This window comes from Haliotis rufescens, unplaced genomic scaffold, assembly GCF_023055435.1.
Source record: "Haliotis rufescens isolate VD_foot unplaced genomic scaffold, xgHalRufe1.0.p SCAF_8, whole genome shotgun sequence".
Lineage (NCBI taxonomy): Eukaryota > Metazoa > Mollusca > Gastropoda > Lepetellida > Haliotidae > Haliotis > Haliotis rufescens.
In genome coordinates this window covers 675,651-702,158 of record NW_025964372.1, presented here as the reverse complement: position 1 = coordinate 702,158, position 26,508 = coordinate 675,651, and the positions used below count along the sequence as shown (strand labels likewise).

The window sequence follows — 26,508 nt, the reverse complement described above, 5'->3', positions numbered from 1 at the left end:
GAGACCCAGCGTGTATTAGAGACCTGGCTGGTGTTAGAGACCCAGCGTGTATTAGAGACCTGGCTGGTATTAGAGACCCAGGGTGTATTAGAGACCTGGCTGGTATTAGAGACCCAGCGTGTATTAGAGACCTGGCTGGTGTTAGAGACCCAGCGTGTATTAGAGACCTGGCTGGTATTAGAGACCCAGCGTGTATTAGAGACCTGGCTGGTGTTAGAGACCCAGCGTGTATTAGAGACCTGGCTGGTATTAGAGACCCAGGGTGTATTAGAGACCTGGCTGGTATTAGAGACCCAGCGTGTATTAGAGACCTGGCTGGTGTTAGAAACCCAGCGTGTATTAGAGACCTGGCTGGTGTTAGAGACCCAGCGTGTATTAGAGACCTGGCTGGTGTTAGAGACCCAGCGTGTATTAGAGACCTGGTTGGTATTAGAGACCCAGGGTGTATTAGAGACCTGGCTGGTATTAGAGACCCAGCGTGTATTAGAGACCTGGCTGGCATTAGAGACCCAGCGTGTATTAGAGACCTGGCTGGTGTTAGAGACCCAGCGTGTATTAGAGACCTGGCTGGTGTTAGAGACCCAGCGTGTATTAGAGACCTGGATGGTATTAGAGACCCAGCGTGTATTAGAGACCTGGCTGGTGTTAGAGACCCAGCGTGTATTAGAGGAAATATAGATATGTTTTACAGTTCATATGGGGGTGATCGATCGGCAGCCATTTTCTGTGAATCGATATGTAGGCTATCTATGTATTCATACGCACATTTTTTTGTGATAAGGCTTAATATATTTGAAAGGGGTTTCCGTAGCAAAAAGGAAACCTCTTTTTAACCAATCAGAATCAAGCATTCATCAATGTCATGGTAGAATGTACTTTCACTGTCTCATGACAGCTCTTCAGTGTAACTGACAATGACATGTGAATGACGTCATGCTTATGATGACGTCATAATTACAACTGTGACGTCATAATGTAGTTACACAATCCAGCGACGACACCAAGTAATTTAACAATTGTAGGGAGACATTTGAATTCAAATATACAGTATTTGTAAAGTAGCAGTGTAACATTTACGATTGAAATGACAAATGTATTATAGTAAACTACGTTTATAACGAACACGCTTATAACGAACTGACGGATATAGCGAACTTACTTTTTTGTCCCGACTATTTGCTGTAGTTATACTGTATATATGCTTATAACGAACTACGGTTATAACGAACTAGAATTAATGGTCCCTTTGAGTTCGTTATATCCGTAGTTTACTGTAATACATTCTGGAGTTAAATTTGTGTTTCATCCATTGGATAAACATTTGTTCTTTTTCCAGTCTCTGCTGCTTGTTACTGGTATACAATCAATAAAACGCAAAAACACTACATTTCCCGTTTCCGCAATACTGTATATTTTAACTATTCTTGTTTTACTTTCTGATTGTAGATTTTAGCTCCGGTTTGTCGAACCGTAAATATAGGAAAAATTAAAATGTGGCTTCAAATATGGCTTCATTCTCCACGGCATGCTTGTTGACTGAAGCTGAGAGTGGCGCGGCCGCCTGGTCCGAGGGTGCAGGTCAAAGGGGAGGACGGTTTCTGCCGCTGCCCCTGTGAGGCTGATGAGGATGTCGTCCCCGATGCTGATGTCAGTCACTCTCTGCGGGGACATCGGGACCCACTTGGCCAACTCGCCCTGAACAAGCACCTTCTTCCTGTGATGATAAACCCACATCAGGTACTTGGGTCCACAGTAAGAGAGAGAGAGAGAGTGTATTTTATCTAAACTATTTCTTATAAACATTATTTTTGTCAAAATCAGGTTGTTGTACGAGCGAGAAATGCATGTCATGTTTCAAACTAGCATTCATTACTATGACAGCTGGGCGGTCAGGTAGCCTAGTGGTTAAAGTGTTCGCTCGTCACGCCAAAGACCCGGGTTCGATTCACGACATGCGTGCAATGTGTGAAGCCCATTTCTCGTTTCCTCCGCCATGATATTGCAGGACTATTGCTAAAAGCGGCTTAAAACCATACTCACTCACTCACTTCTATGACAGCTGCATACTTTGGTGAAAGAACAAGTTTTATACGTTTGACATTTTTTCACTTTAGAGTGGATTAAACGTTACTGGTAATACACAAGATGTCGACAGTCACTATTTGTATGTATTTAAAGGGGAGGACTGGGAGGGATTGGTTATTTACACCATCGATTTCAATAAGTCCTATATGAAGGTAAGGTGTTAATATGAGTGGGCGAATGTATGTGTATGTGATAAACAATTTGTGACAGGAGACACAGTTTTCTCATTGAAGCAAGTCCATGTTCATTATCAGATCCAATAACCTTTGTAATAACTTACGTTGATTTAATATCGTTTGTTAGTTTGTGTCACACCTCCGGACATATTAAATTAGGTTTGCGATTGCTTCTTACGCGAGCTTGTTGAAACCATTGGCTATATATGTAGACAGTATTCATGCGCATGTACTTTCATCAGACAAAAGTCTCTGTGTCAGACTGACTCGTATTGTGAAGATAGAAACAAGGCTCCCCAAAGAATAATGAACTCAACAACCAGTCCTGACACTGGAACAGATACAAATGAGGGTATATTCTCCCTTAGTGTTATTTATCTTATTGTATCCTTCCTGGTCATGTCCGCCAACGGAGTCGTCGTGCTCGTCGTCGCCAAGACAAAGGAGCTGCATATGCCAACGTTGTGGACCATCACTTGGATGGCTGTCTTTGATTTCTTCATGGGTCTGTATATCTTGGTTTTCGTCGTCCCCTCTGCTTTTCTAAACCGATTTGCCTACTCTGATACAATAGTCGGACTTGCTTCCTGTTTATTGACGTTTATAATTGGTCAAACGGTTTTCAACGTTGCCTTGACCGTCATGGAACGTTGCATTGCCGTGTGCTGGCCATTGAGATACATCCATATTGTCACGACCAAACGCTTCATCATAGCAGTAATCATCTCGATGTTCCTCAGTCTAATCCGTCTGGTCCTGATAACTGTGCCTGATGGGGATTTCTACTACCGCGAGGATGCTGCACTTTGTGTTGTTGACTTTAATACCGCTCCGTCTGTTTTGGCATCCATTGGATTTCCTATGGTATCACTGGCTGTGATTGTCATCTGTCTTGTGATGATTTTCATTAAGAAGCGACTCATGAAGAAGCAAGTAGTTCCTGAAGGTGTCTCCGTACGACAAGAGGTTCAGGTCAAATTTACAATGATGTGTCTGGTGTCTACAAGTGTCTTCTGCATTTCGTACGTTCCCTTTACATTTGGTATTATTACAAATTACATATCCGGAAAAGACAATGTACCCACCACCCTGGTTCGGATCCTTATGACTTTGCTTTTATCCAACAGCCTGTGGAATGTGTTCATCTATACTGCCACCTACCAGCCATTCAGGGAGGCTCTCGTCTACGTGTTCTGTAGGTCATACTTCAGAAGGAAAAGGCAACAGGAGATCATTTTAGTGCACTAATTACAATTTTAACGCTTATTCACTCGTTGTCGCGTTGTTATTGCTCTGTAAAGTTAAAATAATGCTGCAGAATAACTTTTAATTTCTTAAAGAGACTTTGAAATGTCCAATGTAAGTTTTTCAAATGCACATATTGTAGTCGACCAAAATGACTATTAATGATTAATGCTAATTTTATTCAGTTAATGATACGGTTATCAATTATAGCTCGATTTCCCAGGTGAACTGTGGTCTACAGCCCAAGAATTGGTATTATGTATTTGGTGATATGAAAGTGTAAAATGTCTTTACGTGAAAAAGGTGTCTACCAAAAGCACGTGCTAGTCTATGAAACAATAACGGCCTCTTATAAAGTGAAATACAACTAAGCGGCAATGTCCTCATCTGGGAGGGGCATTTCATCTCCAGGACAAAACGAACAAAAATAATTGCAGATACCATTTCCAGATAAATGGTAAATGCTTAAAAGGTGCAAATACATTTTGTTTTCCACTAGCTTAGTAAGCAACATGGCATGCTTTATGCAACGTCGTAGGCAATATTCAATGACATTGTTCTGTCTTATGCATGTGGCCAGCTAGACTGAAATAACTCGTTCATGTTGATAGATTAGCGTGTGATCAGCTGCCCGAATATACTAGTAATTAGTGTTTCCTTCTCCTATGTGGCATGTTTGTTACATTATTGGGTCCACATCTTCGGGGACACCAGTGAGAAAACAAGTCGACAACCAAGTCGAAGAAAAGAAAGGCCCCATGCTCTGCTGATACACAAATGAAGAATGTTGATGCTAACGAGAAGCATATTTCCAAATATACATGATCATAAGAAAAAGAAAAGTATGACTGCGTGAGAATAATTTTAAAACTCGTCATTCAGACTTTCTGTGGAAACAATTTGGACATCTTTCTCTATCGGGATGATCGGCGATATGTCATTGATAGCCTAGACATGAAATGTACTGACAACGTTGGAATAGCGAAGTCGATAAAGAGAAATCAACTGTCAACCCAACAACGAGGTTACATTGCAAGATACATTGTATAGGTTGAAAACAAGAAGGCTCCATGATCTGTAGTGGGGGACAAGCATTACGTTTATGGAAGTTGCACACTGTTGTGTGGTATATGCCCACACTAAACAGAAACTCTCAGTAAACTAAACTGATATTGCGCATTATCAGTGGTAGATTGTACATAGAATGGAGTGTAAAATGAAATATGAACCATACGGGCAGAACGACTTAGTCTTATAACTTAATTTTGTTTGCAGCGTGAATTTTTTCGATGCTCAATGCTGGTTGGTTAGTTAGAGCGATGTGACGTCATCAGCTGTTTATGACATCACAAATTAATAGTGTTTTGTCATATATCCGAACACAGAACACATCAAGCGTAATTACTCGTATGAGTTGGTTATACTTAGATGGTTGGTTATAGAAATTGCATAATTATTGCTCTTTCAGAAAATCCTTTTACTGGAAACCTAAACAGCCACACCCGAGGATTAGTTTGTACCACATTGAAATACTCAATGTTTGATATAAGTTTAGTTTGTTGACGACATGGAGGCACATTTTTCTGAATAGAAATTATGCTTGATTGTTCACCCTGATGTTTACTGATTGTATTGTGTTCAAGTTCAATCAATATTTTGACCAAGCCTTTCACATCATGTGTCAACGGCCGTATTTGTTCTCTCTGTCATGAGAACTGTTGTGGAAGTGATAGGGAACAGGCATATTTTGTTGGAGCTGAATATTGTTTTGCTGTGCATATATGTGCGTTGTACGTAGTTTTATCACATAATAAAAACTGTTAAATACCTTTTTTAAAGTCTTTCTTCAGATGAAATTTTGAGATGAGAACGAACGAATATTTTTGCATTCAACAGACGCTCATGGTATAGAGGCACAGTATAACTATCCGTGAATAATCGTACTATCAGTTACTTGTGAACACACTCATAATCAAAGTAAGATGATCGCTAATTTATTATAAGATTTTAAAAGAAAACAGAGACGGATCGAAACATGTATTTGCTTTATAAGGTATAAGTGTGTGTGTGAGTGAGTGAGTATGGTTCTACGCCGCTTTTAGCACTATTCCAGCAATATCACGGCGGGGACACCAGAAATTGGCTTCACACATTGTACCCATGTCAGGAATCGAACCCGGGTCTTCGGCGTCACGAGCTAACGCTTTAACCACTAGGCTACCCGACCGCCCCTTAAAAGGTATGAAGACTGGCTTGGTTGATAAGGTTTGTTTGTTTGTTTGTTTGTTGTTTAACGCCGCAATAGTAACATGAGATATAATGCCAGACATATAGTCATGTAACTTCAATTATTTGTCGATTTCTCATTGCCCTATCATAGCGTATCAGAGCATCCAGCCAGCAAGATGGCACACAGACATAGCTTTGACTTGGATGTACATTGTAGTCATGATATATGATCACCTTTTTGTGAGCACTATTTCTTGTAGATACATCTTACATATATGAGAAAAGAGGTAGGCAATAATGAGACGAGATCACTTACGTAAAAAGAGATTTCTGTGAACATATAGTGGTGATCATGTTCATGGCAATTCAGCTTCATTAAGTCTCAAGACACATTTGGCACAAGATGACCCTGAACTTTATGGAGGTGAGGTGAAATGGGGTTTAACGTCGCATACAAGATTATTGCACTTGTATAGCGACGTGCATGCACGTGTGTGTGTGTGTGTGTGTGTGTGTGTGTGTGTGTGTGTGTGTGTGTGTGTGGCTGCTTGTACTAGTCCGGACTGATAACGATTTTTAAGTGCTAGCCCACTGATATACCATGCCGCAGTTTAACATCAATACCCCACTCAGACACAGTATACTGACCCCGAGTCGACCGGTCCTTGTTTTAGCCCCTTAAAACCGAGGGCAAGCCAGGGTAACAACAAGTACCATCTTCTAACGTCTTTTGGTATGACGCGGCCGGGGATCCATCTACGTACCTTGCGCTCTCCGGGCGGCGCTCTACCACTAGATCACGGAGGCGGTCCCACTCTCCGGGCGGCGCTCTACCACTAGATCACGGAGGCGGTCCCACTCTACGGGCAGACGCTCTACCACTAGACCACAGAGGCGGTCCCACTCTCCGGGCGGCGCTCTACCACTAGATCACGGAGGCGGTCCCACTCTACGGGCAGACGCTCTACCACTAGATCACGGAGGCGGTCCCACTCTCCGGGCAGACGCTCTACCACTAGACCACGGAGGCGGTCCCACTCTCCGGGCAGACGCTCTACCACTAGATCACGGAGGCGGTCCCACTCTCCGGGCAGACGCTCTACCACTAGACCACGGAGGCGGTCCCACTCTCCGGGCGGCGCTCTACCACTAGACCACGGAGGCGGTCCCACTCTCCGGGCGGCGCTCTACCACTAGATCACGGAGGCGGTCCCACTCTCCGGGCGGCGCTCTACCACTAGACCACGGAGGCGGCCCCACTCTCCGGGCAGACGCTCTACCACTAGACCACGGAGGCGGTCGAACTTCATGGACGTTTCTAATCGCATACATTTGCATAACACATAATTACTTTGAAATAGGTCCGTTAAGATTATTAAGAAAAGGCCGAGAAGTGGGCCTTAATGACGGTTGACAGGAAGCTGCTGTATGAGGTAGACGTAGTAGAAATTGGTCAAATAAGTACTAGAATATGTACTTTACTAAGAAAGTATTATCCAAAATGTAACATGTGTTACTTTTTAAAAACTGTATCAATGACATTGTGTGTTCATTGCTATGGCAATTTACACATGTCAGAGGGGTACACAAAGTACGTGATCTTGACCACCAGTTATCGGACTTTCATTTTGTGGAAGCCTCGGTGGTTGGGTGGATTAATTGGCTGGACTTTGTGTCCTGGCGATTAGGTGCCTTACTTCTGTCAGTGTGGTTTCATATCCTGGCTGGGAAACTGTACTTTACAAAGAAATTGTTATCCGAAATATAACATTTGTTGCGAAAGTTAGTTAAGTCTCTGAAACGAAAAGATTTTGAAATTGTCTGTTAAATTGTATGTTAAATTATGATAATATAGAGCCCAGAGATTCCCTTCATTTTCAGAATGAAGACATCTAGACTTGTCTATGTATTCTAGACTTGCCTATGTATTCTAGACTTGTTTAAGACTATTTGCATGTTGTTGTTTAAAGGAGCAGGAGCCAGTTGAATTTCTAACTTCACTGAAGACATTGGGGAAGGATGGATGTCGTTGTTCTTAATATTTGTTTGAATAGAAGGCAACGGGGATCATTGTGTAACCAGCAGCTGTCTGGATGTAGGTCACTCACGGATGTTATTACCTAGTAATGATGTGACACTCAGAAGGGGGAGAAAGAGAGAGAAGGAAAGTTAGAAAAACGAAAGGGATAGATAAACAAAAACTAGAGAAGGTTTCAATACATATTCATACTGACTTCTAGTTCTTATTTGAAATATTTCTCTGGTTGAAGTGTTTGTTATATGGTAAACATTCCATGAATCGCGTCAACATGAATAACTTTGCTAATGACTATTTTTGCTCTTTAACCCGTAGGGCGCCGCGATTCGCTGTGCAGAGTTGCGTCCCTTGGGCACTCCAGAAACCTATGATTTTGGGTTCGAATCCCGGTTCGCCCCGATTATGTTTCTAGGTTTGTCAGCACCATACCCGTGCTCGTGGGTTTCACCGAAGTGGTAAACGTCTGAGACCTGCATCACTTCGGGCTTTCCTCCCACATTAAGCTGTCACGCCGCGATATAACTGGAATACTGTTAAAAGCTGAGTTAAACCAAACTCACTCACTCGCTCACTTTAACCCGTAGGACATTGTTCAGGTATAATTATTGACTTACTTTGATGCCCATATGATTTATATCATTTGCATCAAGCTGGAACGCGAGAAGGTCTTCAACACATAATTGTTTCAAGCGTTCGCTCGTCACGCCGAAGACCCGGGTTCGATTCCCGACATGGGTACAATGTGTGAAGCCCATTTCTGGTGTCCTCCGCCGTGATATTGCTGGAATATTGCTAAAAGCGGCGTAAAACCATACTCACTCACTCACTCACTACAATATGAAGCAAACAATAATGTTATTCGATGGTGATGTATTTGATACCAGTATCATAGTTGTGTCTTAAACCTTAAGTTGGCAGTGTGTCGGCCTAGTAACGTTTTGATAACGTTTGTAATGTTTTGGTCAAATCCAATACTTTCTTCTGCCCGGCAGTGTATTAGCGACAAACGGATATATACATGGCTATATACATGGATATATACATAGGCAACACTTCTGCATATTTGATATACGTACCCTTGAACTTGAAGGACAGGTGACACATAGAACAGACAGAAGTCCACTGTACCACAGCCAGTCATGGTAATGGGGTCAGCGTCTGTCAGAGGCTGGATCTTGCTGGGGTTGTTGTAAGGGAAGATCATGGAAGTTGGGAACTGAAACAGCAACCAGACATTTACACATGACGATCAACTATGCTTCCTGTTCGTTTCCAAATTTAGCATAGCCTTGCGCTTTAAGTGTGGATGGATGTAGAACGCATGTCACAGGTTGTGTTTGAAATACTGCAAGTATTTCACCGAGACAGCCAGAACTTATTTCCTTTTACGGTCAGGTTTTTCTTTCTCGTTTTAGGAAGATGCTTTAACGAAATTTATTTCTCTTCTTTCTTTATCTGCTTTACAGAATCACCATACAGTGATACCTGGCTCTTTCAAAGTAGGTCAAGTTATCGCCCTGAAACGTTGTGTGGTATCAATAACACTCCTTGTCCTGAAGCTATGCGTTGTTTGAGTACCACTAATGGACCACTAATGGACCACTAATGGACCATGGTGCCGATGATGACTGTGCCAGTACCAAGGTTAAGTCACTTATGACGCTTTTCATAAAATGAACCATGCGAGTTGGGGGACTCCAAGATTGGGCTTCACACATTACATCAATACTGAGAATGTCTAACCCACTTGCCTATCCCGCTATCCGTGTGACATGTTAATTGACGGTGAGGTGAAATGGGATTGAGTGTTCAAGATTAAAGATTATAGAGACGTGCAGGTATGTAGTGGTACGTGCGTGAATGCGCGTATGCGTGGATGCTGGTACTAGGTCAGACTTGAATGCCATGCCGTAGAGTTTAACAAAAGGCAGACTGGTGTCGCCCTGTCCTTGGTTTTAGTCTGACGTGGGGAAGGGGTCAAACTACCAGTTGTCCACTCTCTGGGCACTCTCCAGTACACCGAGGAAGGGGTCACATGTTAACTCATCAGTACACTGTGTTAACTTACTCCTTGGAAGCCAGCCATGCCGGGCGTCATCGTGTAATTACCAGTCAACTCCGCAGCAAGGATGATACCAAACTTGTTCTTCCCTCCAAAATCTGAATATGTTGACCACACCTCTCCGTCTGGTCCCTCAAAGTCTCCCCAGGCCATCTGTCAGGCAAGATCAGGTTTGTGACATATCTGACAAACGTTTATAGTTCATGATATATTTCTTCTGGACAAAATGGGAACTTACTCTTCGAATTGTATTGTCTATGGCAGTTGCAGGACGGGATGGTTTCAAAATAAGTCCGTCCGCATTTACGGATCTGTAAACATATGAAGAGGACAAGAGCGTTAGTTGCTGGGGGTGCAAGACAGTGTAGCTGTTATTGTAACTGTAGAGGACAAGAGCGTTAGTTGCTAGGGGTGCATGACAGTGTAGCTGTTATTGTAATCGATAGCCATATCAGTTTGTTCACATTTGTTTTCAATCTGGTGTCCTGTTCCAGATTGTTTGGTAACAGTGGAATATTGTTGACTGTGGCAACATTTGCACTGACTCACACGTGCTCTGTAGTGTGAAATACTGTTCATTGCGCTGTTAAGACAACTTACTCCCCAACCCTGTTGTGAGGTAAGACTGTTGCACTTACATAGCGCGCATGTTTGTGTGTGTGTGTGTGTATGTGTGTGTGTGTATGTGTGTGTGTGTATGTATGTATGTGTGTATGTGTATTTGTGTGCGTGTATGTGTGTGTATATATGTGTGTGCGTGTGTTTGCGTGTGTATGTGTGTGTATGTGTGTGTATGTGTATGTATGTGTATGTGTGCGAGCGTGTATGATTGTATGTAGGTTCATAACAATAACAATATATAAACAGTACGTACTTCATGCAAATACTTCACGAACATGAGCCTTGAAAGCTGACACGCCTGACATAACTGAAATACTGTTCAGAGCGCCGTTACACCAAATTCCCTTATTATGAATACGTCCCCGTCTAATTGTGAACGGATGTTGGCACATTAGGAATGTGTGGGTTACACTGTCCGTTCATTTACATTTAACTCGTGCTTGCTGTAAGAGGCCACCGTGCTTGTCCTTTAGGGGTGACTGACGGCATCGGGTGGTCAGGCCCACTAACTTGGTTGATGCATGTCATCATATCCTAATTGCGTAGATCGATGTTCATGATGTCAGTCACTGGATTGTCTCTTCTAGACCCGATTTTTTACAGACCGCTGTCCTTTAGCTGGAACACTGCTGAGTACGGCGTTAAACAAAAAATAAACAAACAAACAAACAAACAAACAAAACTGTCTGGATCCCTTGTGTCCCCTACTTGAACAGTTATTAGAAACTAAAGTACCCCATAAGTTATGTCATTATGGTGTCTTTTGTTGCCGTATACGGTATTATATTTAGTTAGCTCCAGCCTCGCCTCATATGATCCTGCGGGGGGCGGTCGGGTAGCCTTGTGGTTAAAGCGTTCGCTCGTCACGCCGAAGACCCGGGTTCGATTCCCGACATGAGTACAATGTGTGAAGCCCATTTCTGGTGTGCCCCGCCGTGATATTGCTGGAATATTGCTAAAAGCGGCGTAAAACCATACTCACTCACTCACTCATATGATCCTGCTGGCCTGACATGACACCAAATATGGCAACTAAAACACCATAATAAATGTATAATGCCGAAATGTTTTTACTGTCTGGTATCTCTGTTGTACATGTCAAAATAAATACTGGACACTTACAACTGTTGACGTTAAGGGTAATGGGAGACTACTCTTCAAACCTTGTTGAATTAACTGTAATCATGTATCAATAAAGACATGAAAGTTATTTCTTTCAAAATTAATGTCCTTGGACATCACGATTAATTATATAAAAACACAAAACAGTGTCGAATACCGAACTTTTGGACCAGACTTGTTGTGTGCAATATGTGAGGTGGGTTGAGATGGCTGTTGCTGCCGGTATAGGGTACAGGCCAGGAATACCAGCTTGGGTTTATACTGACGTCCTACGGGCACATGTGGGGTTAGTAGTTCTGCTTTCTGATTGGTCAATATCACTTTGAGGCATTATAAATTATATATATACTTCATGATCAAAGACTTGTTCGAGCCGCCGATCATATCACTTATCCCAACAGGTCCAGTGCTCAGAGTAGAGACGACTGCTAGTAGCGCTGTATTCGGCTCTGACGCGTCTGAAACGAAACATAGCACTTGAGAAAATGGGAAACTCGGGAAAAGAAAGGCTACTAAATTAGAACCAAATCTTTCCGTTGTATTTCTTGAAAACTGACAGGAACTGAAATTTATATTTAGAATTGTCCCCGGAAATACCAAATAAAGAGAACAAAGTGTTGTGAGTATTATTATTGTTATTACCGTAAAACATCCTACAAAGTGTGAAACGAAACATAGTACTTGAGCTGAATAATAAGCCACATTATACCCAAATCTACCTGTTGTATGTATTGACAGAAAATGAAAAGAATTAATATATAGTATTGTCTCAAAAAACACCAACTAAAGAGAACAGAATCTTGTCAGTATCAATATTGTTATTTCCGTAAAACTTGTAAACATCCTACAAAGTAGTTCATGAAAATGTACCACGGTAATGTGTTCTCCTACAAACTGTACACATAATGTCCTTCGTTTGTAAATTAGAAACGTCTCTTTTGCCTAGTGAATAGTTTGAAGATATTTCGATGAGGAGGTAATAGTAATCCTGAGTGCTGCTTCATGTAATGTATTGCCCACAACTGTTTTATGGCGACAAATAAAACAGCTTGAAATAGACAATAGACAATAGATGAGGCTATATGGCAAAAGACACGCATAAATGTCATAAGATGTTTCCGTTTCTGTAAGAAATTACAATAAAGGTTTCTGTTGTTGCAAAGGTCTTGTGACCCTGCATACAGATGATAGATTCCCCACGAAGCGTTCAATAGGCGATTTCACGCTTTTCAGACTTGATATATGAATATATGTTTGTTGCTAACAGTAGTATGTGCTGGTGTAATTTCGCAGTTTTCTTTTCTAACCAAACAGAATGGAAGATGCAGTCACATGAAACATATCTTGAAGGTACTGGTTAAATCGTTGTTCTAGTTCTCTCCAGCAACCAGTAATAACATCGCATTCGATAAAACATGGAACATATCTTGAAGGTACTGGTTAAATTATTGTTCTAGTTCTCTCCAGAAACCATTAATAACATCGCATTCGATATAAACATGGAACATATCTTGAAGGTACTGGTTAAATTATTGTTCTAGTTCTCTCCAGAAACCAGTAATAACATCGCATTCGATATAAACATGGAACATATCTTGAAGGTACTGGTTAAATCGTTGTTCTAGTTCTCTCCAGAAACCATTAATAACATCGCATTCGATATAAACATGGAACATACTTTTGCAAAAAGAAAACTTATCATCATGAACAAGTTTCATTTTACACAATTGCTTTTATGTATAAATAGTCTCTTATGCATAAATTTATACGGACATCATATAATTTTGTGTCTCGTGCACAAACTAAACTGTCTGTTGTCTTTGCCATGTAAAGCACACCCGGAGTACATTACCGGTTCTAGTTAAGATATCATGATATTGTCAACCTGTTTAACTTTAATTTTATGTTAATAATAGTGCCCGACATTTTCTTGGAACACGTATATGATAAAGGTTCATGTTGTGGGCGCTTTTATTACCTTGTCCTCCGTGATGGACGACATTTCCTAATCTAAAAACGTGCCCTTAATATTAAAGTTGTCCTTCAACTCCTGGAAATCCATGAAACCATTTTCGTTGCACGTGTATTTAATTTAATTTATCTCATTTTTTTTACCAAACTTTTTGTCTCAAAGTCGGAATCTTTAAAGTGATTGAAGTATTAAACCTCAGAGCTTCCACAATTATTTCATCAAAATCAGACACACCAGATAGTTCAGGCTTACTGTAGAACCTTACCCAATTATTTCAAATAGCTCTCTAAAATGGGTTAAAGAAATAATACTGCATATTGATACGAGCTCCATTATGTAAAAAAATGTGGAAATGGAAAATAGGATATTTTGTCTGTCTTTCCCTGATAACTCGTTTCAGAAATGACAATTTTAAAGAATGGTGAAAGGCATTGAGATATATCATTCGTGAGCCACCTTCTTCATGGGGCTTAATGAAATGTATCCACTTTATTTTATCAGGTTTGTCATTCCAGATGAAAACTATAGACATTATTATTTAGCGTTTTGTTGTAACTTTCTGGCGGATTCGTCATTGACGTGAAAACATGCACTATTGTTGACAAGGAAAGTGTTTTGATTAACGTAATTGTGTCAATTAATGTCTACTAATTCCATACATTTTTACATATTTGTCCGGGGATCTTTTGCGATACAAAAGTTGCGATAAGGCTATATCTTTGTAAATATACCGCAGTAAGTCGCAAACACAAAGTGGAAGCAGGAAAACGTGCAACCTTCCGCCATGCTCCTGCGGAACAGTACTGCAGTAACGAGGCAAACAGTCGTGACCAATACATGTAGGTGGTTTTAAAACGTTCCCTTACTGTATGTGTTGCCAGGTTGAACTGATGTCCAGAAATTGTCCTTATACGGAGCTACACCAATGGCCCAAGCCAAGAGTGATGACACGCCAATCTTCCAGTGGTCGTCGCCTGGGTGGTAGTCTCTGCTTACCCTTGCCTGAGAAAGTGAATAGTTATTCATAGCAGATGCATCAAATGCTGCTGTAAAGAGGGAAGTCGATGAGCACTAAATCTGCTAACAAGTGAGTTAAAATTACCATGTAAATGCACTTCTCGATGTCACTAAGGCAACATAGCTTCAATCTTACTCTGACTTATTATTGTTGGAAATGACCGCCTCCGTGGTCTAGTGGTAGAGCGTCCGCCCGGATAGCGGAAGGCCCGGGGCTCGATCCCCGACCGCGTAATACAAAAAGACGTTAAAAGATGGTACTTGTTGTTACCCTGTCTGGCGCTCGGCATTAAGGGGCTAAAACAAGGACTGGTCGGCTCGGAGTCAGTGTACTGTATCTGAGTGTTAAACTGCGGCATGGTATCTCAGTGAGCTAGCACTATAAATCGGCATCAGTCCGGACTAGTACAAGCAGCCACACAAACACACACACGTACATGCACGTCCCTTTATAAGTGCAATAATCTTGGACGCGACATTAAACCCCATTTCACCTCACCTATTGTTGGAAATTAAAAAAATCAAGAAAAGACATAGTTGTCAGTAACGGAGATAAGATAAAGTAACTTCGTCTGTAGTGTACCATATCATAAAAGAAACTAACTATCAATTTCGAAAATACGCACTTCTGAGTGTTCAATTAGAGGATTCAAATCAAATGAGCACTGATTGAAACGGCTGATTCGGAGTCTCCATCTCCATGCAATCTAACATTATTTTAAAATCTATAGAAATACTTGTACCGTAGTCGACGTAAAAAGCGCCCAGGGCGCACTCAAGTTAAGAAATAGGGGTCTCTTATTAGAATATGATTTTGTTGAAAGGGTTGAACGATCGTAAATTTCGTGGTTTATGCTGACAGTCAGAAATGATACAAAAGAAAGGTACATGTATGTGCGTATTATACACGACAGATATATTTTTCAAGAATTTAATTGCTCGTAATTAAGGGTGGATGTTGGTTACAAAATGCAGGTTTGGGGGTTACTGCAATTTTCAAAGTATGTGTGGGAATACATAAAGCACGATAGAAACCGAATCCTCGTGAGCGTTTTTCAAGTTTTAGGAACAATAGTTAACGTAACATTTTGGCGTCAAAATGGGCGTTTTTGGCGTTATTACTGTGACGTGTGATTTGGAACTAAACTAACTGAACGATGTTGAAGACTTGCATACTTTTCCTCAGACGCAAAGGGAAATATAAATATGTACACTTTGCATAGGGTTATTGCATATTTATCAAATGTCATTTTACGATTACAACTTCTTGTAGTTTTTGCGGTTGAGTCAGCGATCTAACCCATTCAGCCACCGAACCTTCCACAAAAGGAAGTCCTACAACTGGTTGTCTAGATCAGTACTTTGTGTACCCCTCTGACAAGTGTTAATTGGCACGCCTGCCATGACCGAAAGCAATGAAAACAGAATGCCATTTGCAAAGTGGACAGATGTAACAATTGTTATACTTGGGATTACACTTTCTCTGTAATCTCAGAGCGTTACACAAAGAACGTGATCTGGACTACTAGTTGTCGGACTTCCATTTTGTGCAAGCCTCGCTGGCTGAGTGGGTGAGGTCCCTGTCTTTATGTACTAGCGATTGTGTGCCTCACTTTGAGAGTGTGCCAGAGTTTGTACATACTAAGAAATGTAATCTCAGATATAACATTTGTTACATTTCTAAATAGCATTATGTGTTCACAAATTTTATCAACACTCTTTGGCTAGATACTGAACTGATTTCTTATCTCATTGCATACAACGACCAAATAAAAGAAGCATACCTTTGTTCAGTTCTTGAAGATTAATTTACTTTTCATAAAGAACAAGGTATTCTAAGCACCCTTTCAACCCTCTAGATTAGGCAGAAAATTGTGGACTCATCTAGTTAAGAGTTACGAAGTAAGTCTATGACCTGAGAGGACTTTTTAGGCATATGTGTTGAAGATTTAACCTGCATCTACATTGTCAAATATTAGAAAACGGTTAGGCCTTCTTGACACATTAAGCCCATCATTTTATGTTGCTATACTAAACAATCTGCATGTTTCAAATAAAATTATTTGATAAAATGCTTCTTGTTCTTTTCCTGTCACTTTGTTTTCATTAACTGACATTTGTGCACACCCACCTGTGTTACTACGGGAATTTCCAGCGACTGAAGGGCGTGGCGGGGGTAGGACATACAATACTGGATTCTCAAGCCATTCTTTGCTGCTCCATTACCCATCTCCTTCAACCACTGCTTGGCTAGATGCACGTCAGTGTGAAGCTGGGTCACCGAGTCAAACTGGGTGTCTAGAAAGTCCTGAAACAGAACGTGCTTCATTGAAGACATCTTGTATACATATATGAATAGGAACACACTGATACAGGTGCACAGTAAAAACTGTGACTTATGATTCACTAAAAAGAATATTAGAGTCAATTTTAATTCAATAATGATGGAATTCCTGCTTTAAAGTACTGATACCTGTAAATGTAAATTTTCTCAGAAAAATGTCAAATAGCTGCACTAAATGAAATGCGTACCTGTTCATAAACAAGCAGTCCCCACTGTCGCGCGGAAGACATGAGATCTGTCCAGAATCGCTGAAAGCAATGTGATCAGTTGTCATTAAAATTGATAATATAACATCAATATATAATTTGCTTGATTAAATCATGTTTGTGTTATGGGAGCCTGTACGTATCCCCATGCTGCTTCCGGGTTACAATAGGTCCCCAGCAAACTATGATGGTCGTATTGGACCGACTAACCGCTCAGTGACCTGGTTATATATTACATGTCAACGTATCCCGATGATGTTGATCGTTGCTCACGAGAGCACTAACTAGTTTGTCTGGTCCATACTCCGCTATGTAACTGGAATATTTCTGAGTGCAACGTTAATAAAAGAAGTAAAAAAGTGCTAACCTCTTCTGTTGGTAGTGCTTTATGTCCATCAATAATGAAATTGTAGTTTCCCCCATTCTGCTTGGCATATGTGTTATTGGATGACCTGGGAAAGGAAGTTAAAAGATTTTGCAGCTTCCTGAATGATGGGAAGACAAGGGTCTACATCCCTTCGAGCCTCACACGTCAAAGCTGTTCGAAGGTGTGTCATTTGTGATTTTTCACTCCAATTGTAAGTTATTTCGGCCACAGACTGTAATACAGAAGTTGTTCATCAATATATCGTATCCTTACTTATGCTGTTACACCTTGCTATTGTAAGTTGTTTACATCTTTCGTTATTTCAAGCAGATACTTACCAATTATGCTCGTGGGGTTATAGGGATGGACAATTGGTGCCATTATCCCATGCAGGTAACAACAGCCTGGTTGCTCTCATACAGCTAGATTATTCCTGGGTGGTTATGATTAATATACATAATCCAGATTGGTGAATGACTGATCGAACGCAATTTTCTATAATCGAACACTAATGATTTCGATTTCTCTCTCAATCCTGAGGAACATATGTTTACGGAGAAGAAACTCTGTAATTAGTGACTAGAAATGTGAAAATGCGTCGGTTTTTAAAGATAAAGATCTAAAACAATTATTTGTGTTTGTTTTTCTTAGGTGTTATCTGGTGTCACTGATCGCAAGATCAAATCAAATCTGTGATATAAATTCATTCTATGGTATTGAACAGAAGGATGACAAATCATTCAGAAACATTCGCGCGAACGCACCACTTGTTAAAGTATGGTGTTCTGGACAGCACGTGGCGCACGGGCTGCATGCGCAAATGTGTGCGGCGGGGAACTCTGTCCCTAGCTCTGTCACTTGTACAGTCATGCTTGGTAGAGAGCAGCCATGTAGACGGTGGCTGCCTCTGACAGTGTCAAATCAGGGCACAATGGTCGGAATTAAAGTCAAATGAGGACTTTAATAAAACCAAATAAGGGTTTTTTCGTAGTCAAATAAGGACTGAAATATAGTCAAATAAGGACTGAAATATAGTCAAATAAGGACTAAAACATTGTCAAATAAGGACAAATCGTGGTAAATAGTTATTTTAGAAATTGTTTCTGAAATCGTGGGTCAATTCAAATATGGTGTAAATTTGTGTTTTACTTATTAAACAGACATTAACTTTAAGTTTTGTTGAGTTATAATTTTAGACTTCCACTGCGTATCAAAATGGTAGCAGAGCGTGGTTACCATACCAATAGTTGATAAATCACATGTTGATGTGATTTGAACAGACAGTTTAGTTTCATTGTACATAGTTTCGATATGGCACAGTCAACTGGAAATTGGTTGTATGATAAACCACAGGTGGTAATTCATAGTGTTTATCCAACAACCGTTACCATAGTATGTATACACTGTATGTTTAACCGTGTACATTAGCGTTGGGTATTATGTTGAATTTGTATCAGAAAACTTGATCACGTGTTAGCTTACAAACATGTCCCAAACTAGTGTAATCTCTCTCATAAAAGGGAAAATGGACAAAACAGAGCTTACACTTGATACAATTGCAGACATACCTCTGCCTGAGTCTGATGGTATTTCAAACAAAACAGATTATGAATCTACAATGAACTCTCTGAAGAGGCAGAAAATGATAGTAAAATCAGCTTTCACAAAATCAAAAAAATGCTTTGGAGAAGCTAGTTGATCAAGGAGATATTCCATCACGAATGGAAGTTCGGGAAGCTATAGACAAATTAAACAGTTGCCAGCTAAAGGCTTTAGAAGTTATTGTGAACCTGTCAGAACTGTTTGAAGCTGTTGGTGATAAAAACAATATGGTCAAGGTCACACAGGAAGGTGAATTATTAGAAGAGGTAGGTACTAAAGCTCAAGACGATGCACAGGACTATCTCAGAAATAGGTCTGATGCTATTTCCAAATATTGTCTGTCACAAATGTTTAATTCTGAAAAGAAGGTAGATGTGAAAGATGTTCCTGTAAAAAACGCTTCTTGTCATACGAAATCAGTCGGTGGGCAATCATGTTATCAAGTAGAACCACATCATGAACCAGTTCAGATGGTGAGGCAGCATTCAGATAGTTGTTACAATCGTAGGACACCTACACTTTCACACAGTTATGATATTGGTAAAGACATGTGGAAACAGTTGAAGCGTGTGTCCATCCCTGTCTTTACTGGAGATGTCAAATCATATGAAGCCTGGAAGGCTGCATTTATTGCTTGTATAGACAAAGCACCTGCCACACCAGAATATAAGTTGCTTCAGTTGCGCCAGTTTGTTAGTGGTGATGCAATGAAGGTCATTCAAGACTTAGGTCACAGCGCAGCAGCCTATGGTGTAGCTCTTGAGAGACTGGAACGTAAATTTGGAGGAGTGAGACGTCATATTGCTCTCCAATTGGAAGATATTTCATCCTTCAAGCCAGTGCGACCTGGTAATGCAAAGGACTTTGAACGGTTTGCTGATATGCTGGATGTTGTGGTTGTAAACCTAAGGGAGTCTGATAGGTTAGAAGAGTTAGGCAATGGATGTTTGTATGTACAGATTCTGAAGAAAATGACGGAATCCATGATCAGTCAATACCAAAGATGGATATTTGAAACTCAACGACAGGAGTCAGTTGAAGCATTGCGTGAATGGGTTTTAATGGAAGCAGAATTCCAGATCATTGCTTCAGAAACCATCAATGGGTTAGCTGTTAAAGGAAAGACAATATATCATAAAGGTCCAAACAAATCCGGGTCTTTCTTTGGTAACAAACAGTCTGAAAGAGATCACAGATGTCAGTTGTGTCACATGGACAACCATGACATTGTGACATGTTGGAAGTTTAAATCAATGACAGTTCCCAGGAGATGGGAAACTGTCCAGCAGTTAAACCTTTGCTTCCGTTGTTTTGGTTTCAGTCACTATGGCAGAACCTGTAGACGCAACACCAAGTGTGGTATTGATAACTGTCCTGCATTACATAATCAGTTACTTCATTCAAAAAGAAGTGTAGCTTATAGTAACAGTGACAATACTCAAACACCACAGCAAGCTGTAACAAGTATAGAACATGATCATGAAGTTCCAAAGTTCACAACAATGTCGTCCACAAAATCTGATAAGCCTACGCTCCTTTCACTTCGGACTGTACCTGTTGTTATTAAAAATGGACCAAACAGAATTGTTGTAAATGCATTGTTGGACGATGCAAGTACACAAACCTACATTAATGAAGATGTAGCTTCACAGTTGGGGTTAGTAGGTAAAAGGCAAGATGTCTCTGTCAATGTCCTAAATGGACAAAGTGAGAAATTTCAGACCACAGCTGTTTGATTTGGTCTTGAAAGTATGGATGGGTCAGTGGATATGACAATGTCTGCGTTAACTACTACTCGCGTCACGGGTCAAATGCAAGTTGTCAATTGGCAAAAACATTGCAAGCAGTGGTCACATTTGCAACATATTCAGTTCCCAAAGGTGAAAGCCCCTCACATTGTAGATTTACTCATTGGAATGGATTACCTGGAATTACATCGATCTTATGAGGATGTTCCAGGTGGTGATGGAGAACCAATAGCCAGACTCACTCCTCTTGGGTGGACATGTGTTGGATGTATTCCTAGAGATTCGGGACATCAGAGATCTTATAGCACTTACTTCTCAAATGACAAAGAGCTTGAACTAAACTATATGCTTCACAAGTTTTGGGAAGTAGAAGAGTTTCAGTCATCAGAACCAATCTTGACAAAGCAAGATGAATCGATTGTTGAGTTTGTGCAACAATCTTTCACTTATGAGAATGGACAATACCAGATAGGTATACCTTGGAAGGCAGATTTCAAGTGTCTTCCTGACAATTACAACGTGGCCTATAAACGCCTCTGTAATACAGAGAAGAAGTTGTCAAAAGACAAAGCTGTAGCTGAAGCTTATGATCAGACTATTTCAGACTACCCTGCAAAGGGTTATATTCGGATTGTAACTGCAAATGAAGATACCTCTTGCAGTCAGTGGCTCTTACCACACTTTCCTGTAGTACGGCCAGATAGAAGTACAACCAAAGTCAGGGTTGTTTTTGATGCTTCAGCGAAATGTCAGGGTATATCATTGAATGATATCATACACCAGGGACCAAAACTTCAGGGTGATTTGTTTGAGATACTTCTTCGATTCCGCAAATACAAAATAGCTTTGGTTTGTGACATTGCTGAAATGTATTTACAAATAGGAATTCCATTCAAAGACCGTTCATACTTTAGGTTCTTGTGGAGATCATTAAAACAATCAGAAATACCACAGATATATGAATTCCAGAGAGTAGTCTTTGGCATGAATGCTTCTCCTTTTCTGGCACAATACATTTCTAGGGAAAATGCAAGGAGGTTTGAGCATCTCTTCCCAAAAGCTGCAAACACTGTTTGTAAATCCACGTACATGGACGATGGTATGGATTCTGTTCCAGAAGTGGATGATGGTATTGAATTGTACAAACAACTTACAGCCTTGTGGGGAAAAGCAGGAATGCGATCCAGGAAATGGTTATCAAATTCTCCAGAGGTCCTCAGACACATACCAGTTGAAGATAGAACATCCGAGGTCAACTTGACAAAGGATGAGTTACCGTCAGCTAAAACATTAGGTCTTGTTTGGCTAGCTCAAGATGATGATTTCTGCTTTCACAGTCCTAGGGTGGGAGAGAACTTGATACTTACCAAGAGAGGGTTTCTTAGAGAGATAGCAAAATTGTTTGATCCCCTTGGTTTTCTTGCTCCATTTCACATTAGGGCAAAAATTACAATGCAGAAACTGTGGTTGTCAGGTATGGACTGGGATGAAGTGGTTGAACATGATCTCAAAAAGGAAGCATCACAATGGCTCACAGAGAGAAGTCAGTTAGATGGATTACGGTTTCCAAGGTGTTTGAACCTTGATGACAAAACAACAAAACTACATGTATTTGTTGATGCATCTGAGGATGCATATGGTGCAGTCTTATATTCTGTCAATCTTAATGAAAACGGTGACAATTCAAGCCAGCTGGTAGCAGCTAAAAGTCGGGTTGCTCCTTTGAAGTGTGTAACCATCCCTCGACTTGAGTTAATGGCAGCTGTGTTAGGAGTTCAGCTGATGTTGGCTGTTTCGCATGCCCTTGAAATTAGTAGTTCCAATTCAGTACTATGGACTGATAGTCTTAATGTGCTGTGTTGGATCAAAAATCACAGCCGTTATTTCAAGTCATTTGTAGCCAACCGTATTGCTTTCATACAGGAGCATACTGATACCTCTCAGTGGAAGCATGTTCCATCAGAACTAAATGCTGCAGATATTATCACCAGAGGAACATCAGTTCAGAAATTGTCCACTGCATCTTGGAAAAATGGACCCGAATTTCTGCAGTGTGATGAAAGCAAATGGCCTGAACAAACTGTGAACTTCAGGACATCGCATGAATCTGAAATGAAAAAGAAAGATACAAAACAATCTGTATCCCTTGTCACATTTGCTGATTCAGTTTGGTTACTAGAACCTTCAAGATTTTCCGACTGGAAAAGGCTTACACACAGTACAGCATGGGTGTACAGATTTATCAACAATGCTTCTGTTAAATCAGATGAAAGACAGCTGGGTTGCTTAACCACAGAAGAAATTGCTGATGCTGAAAAGCACATCATTTGTAATGCACAAAAAGATGCATTCTCAAAAGATTATTTGGCGATAGCAAATGGAAAGCATGTTTCCAAAGGTAGCAAACTCATTAATCTTCATCCTGTTGTGGATGATGATGGTCTCCTTAGGTCTGGTGGCAGACTCAAACATGCAGATTATTTGCCCTTCCAAACAAAATTCCCAATTATTCTGCCTAGAAAACACTGGGTAACGAAGCTGATTGTCAAGAAGCATCATGAAGATGGCAATCATGTTCTTGGAACAAACCAAGTGCTTGCTGTTTTATCCTCTCGTTTTTGGATAATTGCCGGTCGTGAAGAGATTCGTGAATGGGAACGAGAGTGTTCACATTGTCGTCGACAAAAGGCAAAGCCAGCAGCTCAAATAATGGCGCCACTTCCAAAGATTCGTTTGAGGTACTCTCTTAGAGCTTTTGAGCAGGCAGGTGTTGACTATGCTGGGCCATTTCTAACGATTCAGGGACGTGGAAAATCCAGACAAAAACGTTATTTGTGCCTCTTCACTTGCTTAGCAACACGAGCAGTACATTTGGAGATGTCATATGCTCTGGACAGTGATTCGTTTCTTAACGCATTCTACAGAATGGCGAGCAGACGAGGGCTACCCAAGGAAATCCTATCGGATAATGGCACTAATTTTGTTGGAGCTACAAATGAGCTGAAACAACTTGTTGCTAAACTAAATACAGATACTGTGAAGTCATCTCTGGCGAACAGAGGTGTGATCTGGAAATTTAATCCGCCACATGCTCCAAACTTTGGTGGAGTTTTTGAATCAATGGTTCGGGCTGCGAAGCGAGCAATATATGCCATTCTTGGATCTGGAGATATAACAGATGAGGAATTGATGACATCATTTGTTGGTGCTGAAGGACTTATAAATTCTCGCCCTTTGACATATCAAAGTGCTCACCCAAATGATGAAGTGCCTTTGACGCCAAACCATTTTCTACATGGTCAAATGGGTGGAATCTTTGCTCCAGATTCTGTAGATGTTACTCCTTTTAATCCAAGAAGAAGATGGAGAAGAGTACAGGAACTTGTACGTCATGTCTGGAAACGCTGGATGAAGGAATGGTTGCCTTCACTTCAGACGAGAAAGAAATGGTTTTCACCCAGCCGGGATCTACAAGTGGATGACGTGGTTATCATCATATCACCAGAAGCACCTCGGGGAAGCTGGAAGCTCGGGATCATCACGAGGACATATCCAGGCACAGATGGTCATGTGAGAGTTGTTGACATTAAAACAGACAAAACTATAATAATGAGACCAGTCACAAAAGTTTGTCCTCTGGAATGGACACAAGGCGACAGACGGGAACAAAAGACAGAAAAGGATGAAGAGGATGGGACAAACAGAAAAGAATGAAATGGGAAGGACAGATGAACAATACAGAGGACTGAACAGAAGAGGATGAAGAAATCAAAAGAAAACAGATATAGAAGAGGAACAAGGACACACGTGAGTGAAAAGGACATTCTGATAACTGACATTTACAGGAAAATGTTTGTGTTTCTCAAGGACTTCAGATTACATTTGTGATCGTGCGATTAAAAATTGTTTCTTTTTCAGGATGAACTTTAATTGAACTTTGAATTGTTTATTTTTCAGAAAATTGAACATTAACGTGTGATTGTTGTCAATGTTTATTGCTTGAAAATTGTACCATGATGATTATTGTAGAATTATGATAGACTTTGGACTATCATAGAGAGGGGAAATGAACAGAAGGATGACAAATCATTCAGAAACATTCGCGCGAACGCACCACTTGTTAAAGTGTGGTGTTCTGGACAGCACGTGGCGCACGGGCTGCATGCGCAAATGTGTGCGGCGGGGAACTCTGTCCCTAGCTCTGTCACTTGTACAGTCATGCTTGGTAGAGAGCAGCCATGTAGACGGTGGCTGCCTCTGACAGTGTCAAATCAGGGCACAATGGTCGGAATTAAAGTCAAATGAGGACTTTAATAAAACCAAATAAGGGTTTTTTCGTAGTCAAATAAGGACTGAAATATAGTCAAATAAGGACTGAAATATAGTCAAATAAGGACTAAAACATTGTCAAATAAGGACAAATCGTGGTAAATAGTTATTTTAGAAATTGTTTCTGAAATCGTGGGTCAATTCAAATATGGTGTAAATTTGTGTTTTACTTATTAAACAGACATTAACTTTAAGTTTTGTTGAGTTATAATTTTAGACTTCCACTGCGTATCAGGTATCTATAAATGAATTATTAAAATCAAATAAGGAATAAATAGTAAAAAAGGCGTCACGACACGATTGCATCACGGTTATAATGTTAATTGCTAGTCTTGTTGCTGCATCATAATTTCTTACACCATCAGTGAGTGAGTATGGTGTTACGCCGCTTTTAGCAATATTCCAGCAATATCACGGCGGGGGACACCAGAAATTGGCTTCACACATTGTACCCATGTCGGGAATCGAACCCGGGTCGTCGGCGTGACGAGAACGCTTTAACCACTAGGATACCCGACCGCCCTCTAACCATGAACAACTGTTAAAAATGAATATTGAACTACATGAATTTAAAATTAACCAAGGAAATAATATCAACCCGACCTGCGTTTATTATTCTCTCTGTAACTATTATCGTTAACATGTGTCTACTTTTAAGTGTATATATTTATACTATACATCTACCTGTTTAAACAGCACCAGTGGGTAAATGGGTTGTATGTAATACAGGACGCTTGTCTGCATCTGATGGGACCCTGCCTTGTACAGAAAGTCCACAGAATTCCATTGACCCATTCTATCCACGCCGCTCCCATTCGTGACGCTGATTAGGGTGAGCGTGCCCTCCTCCACAGAGAACATCCGACCATCAGCCCTGAAGAACATGCTCTCGCTGAACAACCAGGGCCGTCCATTGATATTTAGGTTATAGTCGTCATCATCCGTTATCGTCAAAGACAAGTCGGGGGATTTTGAAATCGGTATTGTTCGAGAAGCTGTAATAGAATACATTATAGCTAAAATGGTTAGAATTATCATTAAGCCGCCCGCACGTTATTAAAAATAAGCGGGCCACTGTAACTTGATAATGCCCTCATATTGCTTGACGACGGGCCATTATCAAGCCCGTTGTTTGGTGACGTCATAGGGTAGAGAAAATGACGTCACGTATTATAGTGACGTCATCTGGTTTGTTCTATGACGTTTCCATATTTGTAAAATGTGGTCAGTGACATTCGTGTCGATTGCAGTAAATGTTTCAAAACTGATATTGTTGTTCTTTTAATTTGATAACAAATTCCATCCATTTTAGCTATAATAACGGTAACGCTCTTTTTCAGGGCAT

The 26,508-nt window shown here is 40.6% G+C and overlaps 1 protein-coding gene across 1 annotated transcript; it reads right to left on the bottom strand.

Moving 5' to 3' along the window:
- Positions 1 to 1,449: 1,449 nt before the first annotated feature.
- LOC124119104 lies at positions 1,450 to 26,142 on the bottom strand. The gene is made up of 10 exons (XM_048389229.1): positions 25,848 to 26,142; positions 17,485 to 17,569; positions 17,100 to 17,159; positions 16,699 to 16,875; positions 14,417 to 14,552; positions 11,928 to 12,036; positions 10,074 to 10,146; positions 9,842 to 9,988; positions 8,850 to 8,989; positions 1,450 to 1,714 (listed from the first exon to the last, which is right to left on the bottom strand). Exons 1-10 carry the CDS (start codon positions 25,976 to 25,978, stop codon positions 1,450 to 1,452), a joined length of 1,323 nt encoding a protein of 440 aa, XP_048245186.1. The 5' UTR covers positions 25,979 to 26,142.
- Positions 26,143 to 26,508: the final 366 nt, after the last annotated feature.